This window comes from Equus przewalskii, chromosome 24 (assembly GCF_037783145.1).
Source record: "Equus przewalskii isolate Varuska chromosome 24, EquPr2, whole genome shotgun sequence".
In the NCBI taxonomy this organism is placed as follows: domain Eukaryota; kingdom Metazoa; phylum Chordata; class Mammalia; order Perissodactyla; family Equidae; genus Equus; species Equus przewalskii.
This window is the reverse complement of record NC_091854.1, coordinates 20,615,519-20,634,694: the sequence shown is the minus strand read 5'-3', so window position 1 is coordinate 20,634,694 and position 19,176 is coordinate 20,615,519. Positions and strand designations below refer to the sequence as shown.

The following is a 19,176-nucleotide window of genomic DNA, read 5'->3' as shown; positions in this document are numbered from 1 at the left end:
CAATCCCATGTTTTATTTGTTTTTCATCTCATTTTACACTGTCATAAATGTCCATTATAATGTTGACTAGAAATGATGATAGTGGACATCTTTGTTTCATCTCAGAGGGAAGGTTTCAGCATTTCCCAATTAAATATGATGCTTGCTATAAATTTTATGTATTTATTCATTATCAGATTAAGAAAGTTCTCTTGAATTCTTAGTTTAATAAGGTTATTTATCATGAATGAATGTTAAATTTTCCCGAATGCTTTTTTCCATATTTATTTGTTAAGATGATTGCATGATTTTTCTCTTTCATTCTGTTGGTTTGGTAAATTACAGTGCTTGATTTTTGAAAGGTAAACCAATTTTTCATTCATGGAATAAACTCAAATTGGTCATGATGTACATAATCTTTTTTATGTATTGATGTGTTCATTTGCTAATATTTTTCTTAGAATTTTTGCATTTATGTTCATGAGTGAAATTAGCATATAATTTTTCTTTATTCTATTGTCCTTGTCAGGTTTGGATTCAAGCTAATGCTGGCCTCATAAAATGAATTGGGAAGCATTCCCACCTTTTATATTTAATAGAAGGGTTTCTGTTAGGTTGGTGTCTGGTACAATTCACTGATGAACCCATCTGGGTCTGGAGTTTACTTTGTGTTAGGGTTTTGAATTATGGGTTTAATATCTTTCATAAATATAGGATGATTCTGATTTTCTGTTTATTCTTTTGTCAGTTTGGGGGAGTTGTGTTTTTCTAGAAATTTGTGCATTTCATGTAAGTTTTCCAACTTGTTTTCTTGAATTTGTTCTTAATATCCTCTCTTACCAGCTTAATCTATGTAGGATATTTAGGGATGCATTCCTTTTTATTCTCAATACTTATTTGTGCCTTTTCTCTTTTTCTTGATTAGTTTCACCAGGGATTATCAATTTTTTTAGTCTTTTCAAAGAATCAACCCATTAGCTTTAAAATGTTTATTGTATTCATTTCTGCTCTTATTTTTACTTTCTTCCTACTTTTTAGTCGACCTAAAAAGGTCTAATTTTTTTTCTTTTTTTACTATTTTGAAATGGATGCTTAGGTCACTAATTTCAACCTTTGTTTTTTTCTCTAACGTATGCATTTAAGGCAATAACTGTCCCTGTAACTATGGATTTAGCTATATCCCACAAATTTTGGAATGTCATAATTTCATTATCATTTAATTAAAAATGTTTTCTATTTCCATTGTGATTTCTTTGACCCAGGAATTATGTTGAAATGTATTGCTTAATTTCCAAACATGGGAATTTTCTTTTTAAATTTTTATTATTTATGCAGAGCTTATTTTCACTGAAGTCATTGAAGATAATCTGTGTGATTGCAGTCATTTGAAATTTGCTTAGATTTCCCTCATGGTTCAGAATGCAGTTAACTTTTATAAATTTTCTGTTGCTATTTTAAAAGCCTTTATGTTCAACTTAATGATTGTAGTGTTAAAAATATATATCAATTTGTTAATTGTGTTAAACACTTCTATATCCTTACTGACGTTTTTTGCTACTTGTTCTGTCAGTTACTTGGAAAGATGTATTAAAATCTCCCATTATGATTGTGGATTTGCGACTTTCTCCTTTTAGTTCTGTCCAAGTTCGGCTTTGTATACTGTGAGCCTGTATTATTAGATCATGCAAGTTGAGGTATTATTTCTTCCTGGATAACTGAACCTTTTATCATAATGAAAAGACACCTTTAGCTCCAGTAGTACTTCTCTTCCTAAAGTCTACTACTTTGTCTGACATTTGTATGCTTTTTTCACCTTTATTGAGCTATAATTGACAAATAAAAATTGTATATATTTAAGATGTACAACTTGATGTTTTGATATACTTATGCATAATGCAATAATCACCACGATCAAGCTAACATATCCATCACCTCATATAATAGTTACCATTTTCTTTTTTTTTCTTTTTTGTGGTGGAAACACTTAATATCTAGCCTCCTAGCAAATTTCAAGTATACAATACAGTACTGTTAACTGTAGTCATATTGCTACATATATAGTCATATTACATTCCATCTCCAGTACTTAGTCATCTTGTATAACTGATACTTTGTACCCTTTGACCAACGTCTCTCCATTTTCCCCTCCACCCAGCCTCTGATAACCACCATCCTACTCTCTGTAGTAGAATTCTGTGAGTTTTTGACTATTTTAGATGTCACATACAAGTGAGATCATGCAGTATTTGTCTTTCTGTGTCTGACTTATTACGCTTAATATGATGTTCTCCAGGTTCATCCGTGTTGTCACAAATGGCAGGATTTCCTGCTTTTTAAGGCTGAATAATTCTCCATTACCCATATATATATATATATATATATATATATATACGCACTCCATCTTCTTTATCCATTCATCCATCAGCAGACATCTAGGTTGTTTCCATATCTTGGCTATTGTGAATAATGCTTCAATGATCATGGGATTGCTGATATTTCTTTGAGATACTGATTTCTTTTCCTTTGGATATATACCCAGAAGTAGAATTGCTGGATTATGAGATAATTTTCATTTTAATTTTTTGAGGAATCTCCATATTGTTTTCCGTAGTGGCTGCACTATGAACATTTCCCACCAACAGTGTACAGGAGTTCCCTTTTCTCCACATCCTTGCTACACTTGTTATCTCTTGTCATTTTGGTAATAGACATTCTAACAGGTGTGAGGGGATAGCTCATTGTAGTTTTGATTTGCGTTTCCTTGATGATTAGTGATGTTAAGCACCTTTTCATGTACCTGTTGGCCATCTGTATGTCTGCTTTTGAGAAATGTCTGTTCAAGTCCTTTGCCTATTTTTTAATTGGGTTTGACATTTGTATAGTTTTGCCAGCTCTCTTTGGGCTAACGTTTCTATTGTATGTCTTTTTCATCCTTTTACTTTTAGCATTTCTGTATCTGTATATTTAAAGTGTGCTGCTATATCAAGCACCTCTGATGCCCCGCCTCATATTCTCTCAGCCCACCTGTTCCTTGGCTATGACTGCTGGGACCCGGTTTGTGCCAGTGTAATGTGCAGCAACTCACTGTGTGTGTTTGGCTTCCTGCCCTGGGACTTACACGTCCACAGTGTGAAAGTATGAGGAAGGTGACATGCCAAGAGCTAACTGTTGACCAATAGGGGACAGGATCTGATGGATAAAGGCTCCTCACAGGTGTCCCTCCTAAGCCCCAGCAGCATGGAGTCCCCGTCTCCCATCACAGTGACGGACTCAACCCTGCCCCTTTGCATTGGCTTGCCCCCCTCCTCTGCATTCTCCCCAGGCCCTGACGCCTGCTTTCCTTTCTGTGCCTGCTTTCATGCTATGAGACCGTATGCACTGCAAAGCCTAAAACATTCGCTATCTGGCCCTTTACAGAAAAAGTTTGCTGGCCCCAGTTCTGGGGATTATGATGCGCATCGTTAACTTAGTAATGTCTCACAGAAATCAGTACCTTTACCACTTCCTGAACAAGACCTTAGGGCAGTTAAACTTCGTTTACCTTCCTCATGGCTTATCTTTATTTTTAAATACCACAAAATTCTTTTAGTCTTCTTTTATAAGGTCAATATTCATTTAGGTTTACCCACATGGTTACCATTTCATTGCTCTTCATTCGTTCCTCTGGGCCAACTTTCTATTTTGGATCATTTTTCTTCTTCCTAAAGAATGCTCTCCAATGTTTCCAATAGTGTAGAAATTCTGATGACAAATTCTCTCAGTTTTTGTTTGTTTTAAAATGTCTGTATTTCTGTATGTACTCTTTTTGAAAGGTGTTTTTACTGGATATAGAAATCTTGTTTGGCACTTGAAAGGTATCACTTCATTGTTTTCTGGTTTTCATTGTTTCTTTTGAAAATTTAGCTATCTGCCTTATTGTTGCTCCTCTGAAGGTAATCTTTCATTTGTTTTCTTCTGGCTGCTGTAAGGATTGTTTTTTTTGTCTGGCTAGACTTTCAGTAGTTTTACTATGATGTACTTAGATCTGAGTTTTCTGTTTATTCTTCTTGGTTTTTATATTGCTTCTTGAATCTGAGACTTGATGTCTTTTGTCAGTTTGGGAAATTCTTAGCTATTATGTTTTCAAATACTGTTTCTTCATTTTCTCTCTTCTTCCTCTAGAACTTTCTAACCGTGTCTCATATATCTTTTTTGCTCTTTTCTGTGCTTTTCCTATCCCTTTTTCTCCCTTGCTTCATTCTGGATGTTTTCTTCTGATCTTTTAGTTCACTGATTCTTTTTCACTTATGCCTAACTGTCTGTTAGACACATTTAATCACCTTAGCATAATGAGGATTTTAGAGATCTAAATGGGATTCAATCCTGTGAGAGCTGGTTCACACATACTCCAGTGATATAGCCCTTTAGGGTTCCAACCAAAAGCTTAGGGGAGGGGCAGGGATAGTAGTTTCTAGAACTCCTCTTCCTTGGTATGCCCCATATTCCAGTTTTTGACCCCAGCCCCGTAGTCTGTCTTAAAAGCTCTGTCCAGAAATTATGTTCGTGTTAAATGACAGTGAAGTCCAGTTATCCATCTTTTTTTCCTTTTATGATCTAGTCTAGCTTCTGTGATAATGGTATATGTTCAGTGAATATTTAGTGGGTATATGAAATATTTTACGTTTTCCCTGTAGGCAGAATAGGGAAGCAGATTTTAGCCTAGTATTAGAAAGAACTTACCAGCTATGAGAGTCATCCAGTAATGAGAGGGGCTGCCTCATGGGTAGTAAGTACCTATTAGAAGAAATGTTCAGGCAGAACATTCAAGGTTAAATGTTCAAGTTTAAAAGTCATTTGTCAAGAGAGTGTGGAGATGATTACAGGTTTGCCATTAATTTGGGTTAGAGAGCCTCTAAGTTTTTCCCGTCCCTTAGTTTCTGTGATTCCAGTTTTTGTTTCAACTGTGATCTTCTCTCTCTTTCTCTCTCTCTCTTTAGTGTTTTGCTTCCTAGTTTCTGACAGTGTAGCTGATCTGAATTATGGAGTCCAGGCCTTCTAACATGTCTTCATAAAGAATAGGGCAGTCAGAAGTCCTGGCAGTTAAGAACAGGAGTGTTAAAATGAGCTCACTCTGCAGTCTGACATAGTGAACACATCTTTGCTTATCAAGGACAGTCACAGGTTCTTTTTAGCAGAACAATCATTCAGTGAGGGACTTTAATGAAATAGATAGACGAAGATTGACTTGCTTATATAATGACGGAAAAGAAAAAGATTGATTTAGTTGATGCAACGGGAGAAACAAAATCAGCAATTGGGAAGTTTACTTCCATGTAGACCAAAATGATAGCTCAGTTTTTGTTCTCTTTCATTTACTGATTAATTCAATCAGAAAATTTATTTTGAGACCATAGGCTAAGAAAAGATGTGCCAAGGGTCTTTTGACAGCCACTTGGTTTGATGATACTTCTCAACATTTTACAAGTGAATTTCATGAAAATTTTCTAGGGGCTTCCCATCTTTTGAAACAGAATAGCAAACAGAATAGCGTCTGCTTCTATTTTAAAATTTGGGGGAAAAATTAAATAATTTAAATGTTTTTTTCCTTTAAGACAGAGCACTATTGGAGAACATGAGGCCATAAGGAGTGGACGTGTGTAACGTGGGGGTAACTAGGAATCAGAGAGGCGTGCTGTGGCTGTGGGCGCTCTGTGGAGCAAGCAGCTGGTTATCCCCAGCTGCCGTGGTGGTCAGCTCACCTGTTCTACGTTTTAATTTTTTTTATTCCCAGTTATATTTTATTTAACTTATACCAAGGAAAGACAGTAAGTTCATTATAAAATTAAATAACTTTGCAGATTGACTTCAAAGTTCTTTTTATGAACAAAGTTGCATTCCTGGATCAAAAATCTTAGATATTCAACTCAAGTTTCTGTAAATCTAAAACTGCTCTTCAAAAGTCTTTAATTTAAAAGTTAAATAAATAAATCAAGTGTAAAAAAATCTTACATGAATTTCCAGCTGTCTCTAGGATGTCAAAAGCCGATAGTAAAAGACAAAATATAGTGATTTCATATTTAAGTCTATCCGTGACCTCACTGTGTTGTATAGAGAGAAGCACTTACCTGCAGTCTGAAAGAAAACATAAAATGTGTCAAAGGAAAGCATTTAATTTTGTTTAAGTTTAAAACGCAAAAATTTCAAAATGCAAGAAGTTTTTATCTGCAATGGATACTGAGCTAGTAGTTGAGATTTTTTCCATATTTTAATATACATTATGACCAACCCAAGCACAGTATGTCATTCTAATTTATTTGTCAAGTATTGTCTTCTTCCTTATGTAATTTATTTAAAGTAAATTTAAAAGAATGTCATTTGTTATATTGGGTCAGACTGAATATTGCTAAAGATTTTATTAAATATGAATTTTACAATATAATATTTGATAAAATAAAAATTTTAACTTCAGATAACCTCTTTATCATGTACCACATAAAAATTACAAAGTGATTTTTTAAATTGTTAAGGCTTCTCTAAAGCTGTTTAGAAGTTTTTTAAAAATTGGGAAATACTAAACTACTGAGATGGGAGGGTTTTCTCCCTATTTTACAACTGAGAAAACAGAGGATCAGAGAAATTGAACTGTTTGCCCAAGGACAAACGATTAGTAGGTGGCAGAGTCTAAATTCAAACTCAGGACAGTCTGATTCTGAAATCCATGCTTTTAAGCACTTACGCCACTGCATACGGCTGTGTGGGTTGGGGTATGCTATTTACATGGGCTATCATGGCAGTGGCTTCTCCTGTCCTTGTGCACAGTGATAGCCCTGTAAAGAAGCTGGCAAAAACTATGAGGACCAAAGTTATGGCAACCTCAACAGAACCAAAAGAGATGAATGCCACTGCCCACACTTGCATTGGTTGCTATGCTGAATGCCTATCTGCTGGTTTGATGCTCTCCACAGATCTGCACTCCTGACTTGGTGGTGTTCCTGGCTTGTGCCAGTCAGAGGCTCAGAGAAAGATTACAGAAGCGTGCAGAGCAACAGGGGCGGCCTGATGACAATCTGAAAGCTACCCAAAGGAGATTAATGAACTTCAAGCAGAACGCTACTCCTCTGGTTAAATACTTCCAGGAAAAGGGACTCATCATGACAGTAAGTTAGCTCCACTTTTCCATGTCTAGTACAAGAATGATCTTTCAGATTTCTAATTAGCTCATGTTCTCACTTAGAAATCTTCTTTCTTTGAAAAAGTGGCTTTTTTTGGGTGCAGATCCAATGAAAAAATCAATAATTTTGACCTGATTTGCTTTTATTAAGCTGTAATGATAAAAATATTTTCACTTTAGTTTAATTGATTTTATAAAAGATGATCCATTTTAACCTTGCCTAGAATTCCATAGCCCCCAAATAAAAATAGGATTTTGAAATAATTATTTGGATATTTTTAAGCAACACTTGCCCAATTTCTCAACTCTTCTGTCTTTGGAAACGTAATAAAATTGATAACTTAAAAACACACAGTTGACATAGTGTTATGTTGGACTTAAACTGTGAGTTAGGCTTTGTTTATCATAATGTGTCACGTAAAGAAATGAGATTCTGACAGCACAAAAAAGTTTTCTCAGGGTTTGACGTGACATAAAGAAGTGATAGTGTCTCTAAATGGAAGGTGTTGATCTTTCTGCTCCATTGGTACAATGCAAATATTAGTGCTTTCATAAATGTTTGGTTTACTTTATGGCTAATGATGCTCAAAGTACCAGTGAAGGATGAGGCTGAATGATTAGTTAATACAGTTGTCAGAAGAGAAGACATTAGAGGTGCAGATTCAGCTAAATTTATGATCCCCGTAACATCGGAGATTCGAGTGTTAAAACATGGAGGAGAGAAAGAGGATCATTGGCCATCTAAAGAAAGCGTTTTATGGAAGAAGACACTCAAACCGGAGCAGCTCCGTGACAGCTGGGTGGTGGCAGACCTTGGCAGAGCCCTCCTCTCAGTCCTTGGGCCCTTCTCACCAGACTAGAGAGTCTTGTCTAGTGGGGTTACAGGCCCCCGTAGAAAATCTGATAAAAGTGATGCACACCCATCCCAATAAAATGCACATAAGACATTTTTCACAAATTTTGGGTAAATCTACTGAAGCCCATCTACAGAGCTCCTGTGACCTACCAATTCCAGGGTTAAAAATCCCTTCATTAGACTAAGATGCCCTTAGATCTGAAAGAAACCGTCACGACATTTGAATAATAATCTCTTTGCAGTCTCTTGAGCACTGTAAAGAAATATTTATTAGGATTTGCTATTGTAATTGTCTTGTCAGAGAGTTGTAAATCTGATCTGAAAATTGTTCACAATTCCAGAGTTTATTTTATGGTCTAAAAGAGACATTGAGCAGTAAGAAGGATTCAAGAAAATCGGGGTAGATGTTTCTGTGGCTATTTTTTGTTAAGGTTGTTGCTTATTTCTCTTGCAAATTACCAATGCTGACTTCTGCGTTGTGTCATGAAAAAAGAAATTTACCCTACAGACCAACCCCCAGCTGCAAGGTGCAGAGCCAGAGTTTTAATTGGTGTTTGCAAGGCTTAAAGGTGTTCCTGGAGTGTCTCTGATTACTCCCTGCTTGTCACGTTCGTCATCACAAGCAGGGCTGATTTCCCAGATGAATGCAGAGTGGAGATTGTTAATTTACTAATATTTTGCATGGAGGTGAAATGCCTTTGCCTCTAATTGAGGGAGTCAATAACAATGTGGATGACAGCCTGTAACCTCACGGCTAAAACCAAATGAGCTTTAAGATAAATGCCTCTAATTACTGGGAGATGGCTTGCCTTGGAAAATCACCTTTTGAAAAGTGGTGAACACAAACACAGGCTAAGCTTGGGGGATATAATTAGAAAATTTAGTTTGACAAAGGAGCAGGTACCACGTCCTGAACCATGTGTCCTTCTTTCAGAACCTGGATCACAGTTCATGTTTGTAATTAAAATATATTAGGTAGCATTTCTGCTTGTAAGGATGACTTAAATAATAAAAATGGTTATCCTTATTAATCATAAGCATATTAAAATTTTAATAGAAATCTGGGGGTTAATAGATCAAACGAATATTTCCTTTTCTCTGTAGTTATTTCTTCTGCTTCTACCTGTCTCTCCTAATTTATTCGTTTATTCATTCACTGAATATTTATTGAGGACCAATGGGTGCCATACACTCTGCTAGGTGCTAGGGGTACAAAGCTGAATAAGCCAAAGGTAAGGATCTTTGTTTTTTTCACTGACGTATTCCAAGCACCTAGAACAGGGCCATGCACCCGCTAAACAATCAGAGCTTGCAGCCTATGGGGAAAGAGATATTAAACAATGGGTTGTTAAGTGTGATAACTGTTGCAAAGGAGAATGTACATCGTGTTCCCTGAACTGGGTTAGGGATTGGAAGTGGGTCCTGCGCTGGGTTAGGGGATGGAACTCCCCATTTTGAATAGAACGCTATCTCCCCGCCTGAGGGTAGGATTAATCATTTATCTTGGTGCGAGGTTCCTACAGACCGCAGAGGCCCCATTGCTCTTCAGCCCAGCTGAGAAACTTCATCTTGGTGCTGCTCTTCCCTAGGGGCCTTTGGAGTCCGAAACCTCTCACCTGAAATCTCAGCTCCAATTTAATAAATTCATGATGCTCTAGGACTTGGTCTCCGTCTGTAAATTGGAGATGATATTACCTACTGCATAATGTTGTTGTACGGGTGAAATGAGAGAACGTGTATAACGTGGCAGACGATGGCAATGCAGAGGCAGTGTTTTAGATGTGCCATGAAGCCACGCTGCCTGGCTCAGATTCCACCTGCACCACCTATCACCTGCTTGACCTCCTACAGGTTACTTATCTTCTCTGTGACTTGGATGTTTGACCTGTAAAGCGTATAACCCTCGATCCTACCTCAACGTAATTGTGAGGAGTAAATGGATGTCAAGTGCTTAGAATGGGGCCTGGAATGTTGTAAAGGCAATTTAAGTGATTGATAGTATTTCATAATTTCTGTATTTCTTCTTTCCCTTCTAATGCCCATCTTTTGGAACTTACAATTACCACTAACTATTCTGGGCTCTGAGGCTACTCTGTTGCTTTTTCTACCATAGATTATTGAATAAATCCAAAATGAAGAATTTAGGTTTTAAAAACTTCATGCTGAATTCATTTCTTTTTCCTTTAAAAGTGCCTGTTAGGGCCGGCCCGGTGATGTAACGGTTAAGTTCACATGGTCCACTTCAGTGGCCCACAGTTCGCAGGTTTAGATCCCAGGCACGGACCTACACACCGCTCACCAAGCCATGCTGTGGTGGCAACCCACATACAAAAAATAGAGGAAGATTGACACAGATGTTAGCCCAGGGCCAATCTTCTTCACCAAAAAAGTAAAAAGTAGAAGTGTCTGTCAATAAGTTATAAAATTGTCCCAGTGTTTTCTTTAACTTCTATATCATCCATGTAATCAAGCTATATAATAGCTGTGTCTGAATAGTGCAGTTGCATTGTAACAGATGTTGACCTGTTCTGTTTTCTTTTTTCCTTCATCATTGACTGTATCTGTTGGCAGATTTGAGTAAAGAACAAACTCAGTGTGACTGAAGAGAAAACCTAATCAAAATAGCCAGGGAAACGTGCTGTTGCCTGAATACTGTGTCTTCTTGACATGGCCCCATTACATGGACCTCTCTGTTTTTTTTTGTTTTATTTTACTTATCTGTACACAGCCATCTGTGCAAGTATGAATTAAATGATAGGAAATCACAGGGCTAGTATATTAGGGTCTTCACAGAATCCTCTCTGGGAGTTTATATCTTGTTTTTGAACTTATCGTAAGGCTGGATGTAATTGCTCATCATTTTAAAGATTCATACTGTGAGTTCTAATTAAAGATTAGGATACTGTGAGTTGCCAAAGTTTGAGCATTACTGGAACTAGAAAAGTTGCTTATTTAGTCTGAGTGAGCTGCGTCTCATGACGTTTTGGAGCACTTGGACTTGATGAAACTATACCTCTTAAACAATTTTTTCCCTTTTATAGATTTTTTAAAAGCCTCAATAATAGTATGTTTAGTGATCATTTATTATCTTTGTTGTAAGAGCTTTAAAGAAAAACTAGTCTTTGTTTTAATCATCTTCACCAAGTTGGATGAAACTTTTTTAAGAAATACCTTTAGTTAAGACAGGTCAAGTCTGTAAGTTTGATGAACTCTTTAAAAAATATCTGCAGTTTTGTTCATTTTTTTAGGAAAGGGATCTTTTAAAATGCTTGAAAATTAATAGAGTAAGATGTAATGTTTATGTTACTGTTTTACAAAATGCATTGTGCTGTTGGGTATTCTATTCAGCAGGAAAAGTGCAACTTGCCAGGTAAGTGGTTGCACACCCATGCGCGTTGAACAAATGCTCTTAATATGGGTGATAATCAGTGGCGGTCCACACTTAGCTTTAGACTGTGAAGTAAGCGAATGATCACTTTTCTTCTGGATTTTTTGTAGGAGGAAACAAGAGAAGCATATCTTAGAAGGAGAGGTGAGCTGTAGTCGTAGAATGTGTGAACAGGGGGGCCTGATAAGTAACACCCAGATTTACCAGCTAGATCTTTTCAGCCAGGAAAGGCATAAGCTGAAAAATGTTAAAATCAGGATTATTTCTTGTTCGCCAACACTAATTTTCCTGGCAAAGTGGGCAAAGAACTAATTATAAATCAGCTTGGTGTGTAACAAGGCCACATAGACCAGTGATTCCCTAATTTTGGTACTTAATAGATCAAGGGAAAAAAAAAGTTTAATGTGGCTAAGATGAAGTTGGCTTTTTAAGGCGTACTTTATTTTTATATTTTATTGAGATCATAATAGTTTATAACATTGTGAAATTTCAGTTGTACCCTATTATTTGTCAGTCACTTTATATCTATGTGCCCCTTAATCCCTTATGCCCACCCCCCAACTGCCTTCCCCTTTGGTAACCACTAATCTATTCTTCTTATCTATGTATTTGTTTATCTTCCACCTATGGATAAAATCATATGGTGTTTGTCTTTCTCTGGCTTATTTCACTTAGCATAATATCCTCAAGGTCCATCCATGTTGTTGCAAATGGGATGATTTGACTTTTTTATGGCTGGGTAGTATTCCGTTGTCTACATATACCACATCTTCTTTATCCATTCATCAGTCAGTCGGCACTTGTGTTGCTTCCACGTCTTGGCTATTGTGAATAATGCTGCAATGAACATAGGGGTACATAAGTCTCTTTGAATTGTTGACTTCAAGTTCTTTGGATAAATACTCAGTAGTGGGATAACTGGGCCATATTAACTTTATTTTTTTAGAGCAGTTTTAGGTTCACAGCAAAATTGCAAAGAAGATACAGAGATTTCCCAAATACTCACTAGACTTCCCTATTATAAACATCCCCCACCAGAGTGATACATTTGTTAGAATTGATTAACCTACGTGGGCACAACATAATCACCCAAAGTACATAGTTTACTTGGGGTTCACTCTTGGTGTTGTATATTCTATGGGTTTGGACAGATGTATAATGACATGTATCCATCATTATAATATCATACAAAGTATTTTCACTGCCCTAAAATACCTCTGTGCTCTGTCTATTCATTTTCTCCCTCCCTCTCCCCATCCCCCCACACTGGCTCCTGGCAACCACTGATCTTTTTACTATCTCCATAGTTTTGTCTTTTCCAGAATGTCATATAGTATGTAGTCTTTTCAGACTGACTTCTTTCACTTCGTAGTATGCATTTAGGGTTCCTCCGTGTCTTTTCACATCTTGATAGAGCATTTCTTTTTAGCGCTAATAGTCCATTGTCTGGATGTGCCACAGTTTGTTTATCCATTCATCTACTGAAGGACATCAGTTGCATCCAGGTTTTGGCAATTCCGAATAAACCTGCCATAGATATCCATGTGCAGGTTTTTGTGTGGACATAAGTTTTCAGTTCATTTTGATACATACCAAGGAGTGTGATTGCTGGATCATGTGGTAGGAGTATGCTTAGTTTTGTAAGGAACCACCAGGCTGTGTTCCAAACTGGCTGTACCACTTTGCGTTCCCACCAGCTATCAATGAGCTTTCCTGTTGTTCCACAGCCTCGCTGGCATTTACATTTGGTGTTGTCAGTGTTCTGGATTTGGGCCATTCTAATAGGTGTGTGGTGGTCTCATTGTTGTTTTAATTTGTATTTCCCAAGTTGGCTTTTTTAATTTTACTAAAGGAAGGCATTAGAAAAAGCATCTATTATTGCCATTGTCAGAAACGGATATTTTTAGCACAAAAGAATTGGGAGTGACATAGTTACAAGTGAAGTCTCTAAACAAATCTGTTTGGCTTTAAGAAAAACCCCCAACATTTGCCTTATTTTTCTCATTTTGCTGTGGATACGGGAACACTTCAGGACAAACTGGCATCGGTGCTGGGGAACCACTGGCGTAGAGAACAAACCCACCCTCTTGTTCCTTCACCAGACAGTGTCCTGAGCCCCCAGACAACCCCATTTGCACTACGTTTGCTTAATTTCCCACATATCACTTCCTTCAAATTTAAGAATACCTCCATTGTGTATTTCAAATTTACCACTGAAGCCATGTAATTCCCATCCCACCAGACTCTCTTTGCCAAAGGAAAAATAAACAGGAATTGTAAAAGTTAATTTAGACAGAACTGCTGAATAATTATTTGTTAATTGACTTCAAGTTTCAAAGGAATCAACACTGACGTTCAAAGTGTAAGTACCTTTATCCCTAAACTCCCAGTGCACAGCCACTGGTTAATCATTGCCATCTCCACTAGCATTGCTGCATGGGGTGGTGGGAAAGAAATCGAAACAGCACAAATCCAGCAGATTCAGCAGCCCACCCAAACATAGGAAAGGCAATGAAAATAAATGGTAACCCATTTACCCAAACAAACCCATTCTCCTAAAATTACTAGGAGGAAATTTCTGTTATTGCTTCTCAATACTTGAGGTTGATGAATTTGTAATATGTGACATAGTGAAGCTGTATTTCTATTCAGTATCATCACTTATTATATCCTGTTTAAACATCCGTTGTCATGTAACCCAAATCCCCCAGTGATTCTTATTTGGTGGATTGGTCACTAAGACAGAAAATAGTCAAGAAGGGGTTTTCAAAAGTTAATAAACAGGAAAGGCTGGGGAGGTGTTCTGGAAGATATTTACTTGGGTGACAATGGTGTACATGTGTACCTGGATATATGGCCCTCTGGATTGTTTTAAGTTCAAAGTATTTTTAAGTTAGGTAGATAGTACCTTCTGGTGTGAAACCTGATACTGAGAGAATCTCAACATGATGAGCCCAGAAGAAACATGAGAAATAGCATTTTTGACTTGAATAAAGAGCAGCTTATAAGGAATCACACTGTGTGGGTGATGATCATTTGTCAGATCTTACTGTGTGCAGAGCTGGAATGACGGGGCTGCCCTAGAAAAAGTACAGTCACTGCCTTTAGGAGGGTGACATCTCTGCGGATTAGTCAGTGGTACCCATTTAATTTACCTATTAATGTAGATCTTTGTAATCCTGGTTTAAAAATATCCAGAATTAAATTGAAAAATGAATCTGATTACTTTCATAAACTGTCTTTATTGTGGACTCCAACAACTGAAATACTATGATACCAGTTTCATTTTCTGATCTTTTGTATAGAAAGGAAAATAAAAGCAATGAGAGATAAAGCCATTTGCTCACAAAGTGGCCACCCACATATAGCAAAGTAACATCCACAGTTCTGCGGGCAAATTATGCGGATTCCTAAACAGCATCAAAACAGCAGGGAGAACAAATAGATAACGTATTTATAGCTCATTCGAGTGTTCTGTCTCCATAACAAGCAAGCACCCTGACTCACAACTTTTCCAGACCCAAAGCTCGCTCACTTTTTCACACTCCGCAGGCAGAGAGCAGCCCAGCGACTCAGTGGCTGCATCTCCTTTCAAGGTGGGAAATCGGTGCCCATTAAATGGCAGACCTATTGTCAGCGCCTGATGATGAGAATGCTCACACCAGCAAATGCACTCTTCTCATTGTTTCTTACAGGTGTTGAGAGGAAACGTGAGGAGGAACTTAAGGAATGAACAGGCTTCCTTCCTCAAAAGGATGTAAAATATTTTTCTTTGGTTTTATTGTTACAGACACCCATAAAATAGAATCCAGAAAGCCCCATGCCTGGATCTTTAATCATGTTGACTATAAACTAGGGTCCTCCTGTGATAACCATGAAATAAATGATGTGGATAAAATCAAGATCATATTCAAGTGAACCCATTTGGAAGAGTCACATTAAGAAAATCCCAGTTCCAAACAGGGTACTGACACGTCTGTCTAAGAATATTTTAGTTGAGGCCTGTACTCTTTCTATGGGACTGGCTTTCACAACCGCTTGTCTTTATCTATAACTTTTTTAAAGTAAAATAAAACAGATTAGTAGATTGTTGGTCATGTCATACTAACACCTTCCTATAAACTCTCGTTTCAACCCTACACTTCCTGACAGGAAAATGTATAGACGCACGTATCTTTTCAACTGGTCACTTCTCCGGGAGACGCTCTGTGATCAGAACAATAATTTTGACAATAGTGCCAATGAACATTCCACACTTTCAGACTTAAGTCTTAATTTACTTTAATATGTTATACTGAGACTTACTGGGAACATTAATAAGAAAATAATATTTTTGGTAAAGTCCTTGGACTAATTTTTTTTCATGTTTGAGACTAAACTAATTGGAATTGATCAATATCTTCAAAGAGAGATGGCACTATAGTTAAATTAATTGACAAAAAAGAAAAGAAGAAGAAAACAAAAGAAAAGAAAAAGGACAGGCATGTAAAGCTTTCCAGTCAGAAAAATACAAGAAAATATTATGATTACATGGTATCTTAAAAAACAATAGCTAACGATTTCTGGGTGCTTAATATGTGCTTGGTACTGTTCAAAGGGCTTCACATGTGGTTGGTCGTTAATCATCACCTGACATCCATGAGGCAGATATTACTATCATATCCATTTTGTAAATGAGAAAATTGAAACACATGAAAGTGTAGCAGGCCAGGATCCCACCAGAGTAGTGGAACCTCTGCCTGACCCAGGACGTCGACCCCAGAGGCGGCACTTGTGATAGCCGTGTTTTCCCTTCATTAAAACGTAACGCTTACGCACTGTGGATCTTGAAGAGAATGCCCATTCCTGCTTTTTACTGTTTGCTAAGCCCGTCTATTCAGCTGTCATCTCTTCACTTCTGTTTCTCAGGACAGAATAAATGAGAAAATTAATTCTGTTGGGCAATACATTGAGAGGTTTTTTAAAAATAATTTTACTAGATAACAGATGTAAAGCTGTTAAGATAATTCATAAAATTGATTAATCTGAGCACACATTACAAGGAGGAAATTTTACCACCAATGGCCAAACGTTGGGCCTTGTATTTTCGTGCATCTCTAATATCCATCATCTTCTTACGTTGCTCGGTTCTACAATCAGATGTAAAACCACGGCTGCAGTGCTGCTGCAGGCAAAGCCCCGCCTTCTCTACTCTGAGTCTATGGTTCATCTTCCCCGTGATGGTGGTCCTTTCAGTGTCTTCCCTTCAAACCATTTTATTGAGGGCCTATTGCGTGGCAGACAGTATCATGTGCAAGGGCCCATGTCAGGCACTGTGGGCAATATAGAGAGGATGTGGAGTTTGTGTGCAGACAATGGTGTCAACACAGATAGCTGGAATACAGGACAGGAAGGGTAAGTGCCGCACACAGTGGTATCATAGGCCAGGAGGAGTCAGGGTTAGGGGAATGACTTCCTCCTGGAAAGAGTGGGGAAGGCTTGATTAGAAACATTTCTTAAGGGGTGGGTCAGAGTTGGACCCCAGAAATGGAAAGGAAGGGCATTAGAAGCAGACGTGAGCTGACGCAGGTCGTGTAGGGTGGGTAATAGAGTAGTGAGAATTGGAAAGGAGGAAGGACAGATGTGCGGGGATCAAACTGAGGAAGGCACCGAAGTGCTGAGCTAAGGAAAAGAGTTCTGAGGGCAGGGGTGAGCTTTGCAGGCTCTGAGCAGGGGAATGGCATAACCAGAAATATAAGCTGACAGCTGTGTGTAAAACACTGAATGGAGGCAGCATCTGGAAGGGATTTGATAAAGGCCTAAGCTGGGGTGGTGACCGAGTGTGACACAAGGTTTTACTTCTCCATGGGGCCGGATCGACAACCATCTGGAACCGACTGCAAACGTGGGAGTAACTGAAAAAGTGCTTGAGGAAGAAGCACTCATACGTCACCTGCATATGGGACGTAACATAAATTTTGCCAACTTAACCATTTTGATTTCCCATTTGGATAGCATTCGTGGCCGGGTTGAAAGGAAAGAGAAGAGGAAAAGAAAAGTAATGTATCAAGGACTGTGATTAGCTAAAGCACTGTAAAATGACATTAAAATCCAAGCACAGACACAGAAGAGTCAGTTGAATCACCAATTATTCTTTCTACAAATAATTGTTTCAAAATAATTCAGAGTGAATAAATTAGATAAAAAATTATAGATATGTCTGGAACCATATATTTTCACGGCAGACAGCCCTACACATCTTATAGCTATGAGGACCTGGTTCCATTAATGCGTTGCATAGTAATCAGTTATCTTCAAAAATAAAAGGTTTGTATCTGTTAGGCGTGTGTTTGATTACAAGTAACAGAACAGGTGAATAGCTATGGCCTAAACGAACCATTTATTTGACTCATGTGAAAATAAGTACAGAGATGGATGACCCAGGGTTAGTACAGTGACTTAATGGTGTCATCAAGGACTCGTTTTCCTTTTGCTTTCTGTTCCACCCTCTTTAATGTGTTTCCTCATTGTAATGAAATGGCTGCTTCTGCTCTAGTCATCATATCCACATTCCAAATGGGACAAAAGGGTTAGGGCAAAGGGCTGGCAGCAACATCTATTACCCTTCATTCAGAAAGCAAGAGCTTTCCCATAAACCTCCCCTCCATCCCTCACTGACTTGCATTTAAGTCAGAACTGGGTCACATGTTTTCCTCTGCCTTCAAGGGAGGCTGGGAAATGAATTATTTAGCTTCCCAGCCTCTGATTTAGAGGAAAGCAGGGGAAAAAGGAGTTAGAACAAATGTTGAGCAAGCCAGCCTGCAAAAACCACTACAAGGTAAAAAAAATAAAAAATAATTCACTTTTCTCTGTTTAAAAGCATATGGGAAAATACATTTGCAAGTAATTCTGTCCACAGTGGTTAAAATAGAAAATGTCCGTGCTTAATAAGAATAGCTACCTCTCAGTAAGTACTTTCAATATTCCAGGATCTTTATTCACTTTATATCTAATTCTCACAACAGTCCTTAAAATTTAATGAAGGAAACAGGCTCAGAGAGGTTGAGGAACGCACTGTAATGCCAGAGCCGGTAAATGAGGGAGCTGAGGTTTGAAATAGATTCTGTCTCACCGAGTCCACTCAGTTAATAGCGAGTAATTGAGCCAGACTTGTATCCAAGCAAAGTCACCTACCCCCAAAACAGGCAGGAAAGGTATTGATAATACCATATTAATGTGAGCTGCAGATGTTGTCGACTGAGAAATGTACCTCTAGGAGAAACAGAGAAGATCTAACAGTCTGTATCAAGTGCTGTGCCAGTTGCTTTACAAGTATTTACCTCCTCAGTCACTCAACCCTGTAAGGTAGGCGTAGAGTTATTTAGTGTCTTATATGTGCCAGGTGTTTACCTAGATTTTCTCATTTCAGGTAAGGACAAGAGCTTTCTGTCCTTTCTCAGATAAGTCCTGAACTGCACAGCGTGGCTCTTGCCTCACCCCTCCGTGTCTCACTCCAGCGTTGCTCTTTCTTCTCCATCTGCCCTGCCTCACCCTTCAGACTCAGCACATGCTGATGTCTGTTTCCTTCTCCTCTGTGGGTGGCTCCCCTCATCTATCCTTCTGCCTCTCACCCAGCCATCCTCTGGAAGGCCCTTCCCCAGGCACAGCCCCGAGGAAGGTGCCTCCACCTAGTTACCCTGACCCAGCATGTGGGACACAGACAGATTTGCAGACATGCCCCTGCTCTGAAGGAGCCCACGGAGAGAAGGGAAGAGAGGAAATAAATGAGTGGCTTCAAGCATTTATTGTGACCATTACTGTGAT

The 19,176-nt window shown here is 38.1% G+C and overlaps 1 protein-coding gene across 4 annotated transcripts in view; it reads left to right on the top strand.

Annotated features, from left to right (window-relative positions):
• Positions 1-19,176, top strand: part of AK5 (adenylate kinase 5) — a 224,326-nt gene that overhangs the window by 40,769 nt on the left and 164,381 nt on the right. For all 4 annotated transcript variants that reach the window (XM_070592028.1, XM_070592026.1, XM_070592029.1 and 1 more), the window contains exon 6: positions 6,924-7,115. In XM_070592028.1, coding sequence (XP_070448129.1) covers positions 6,924-7,115 — 192 coding nt within the window. The remainder of the gene's footprint in view (positions 1-6,923; positions 7,116-19,176) is intronic.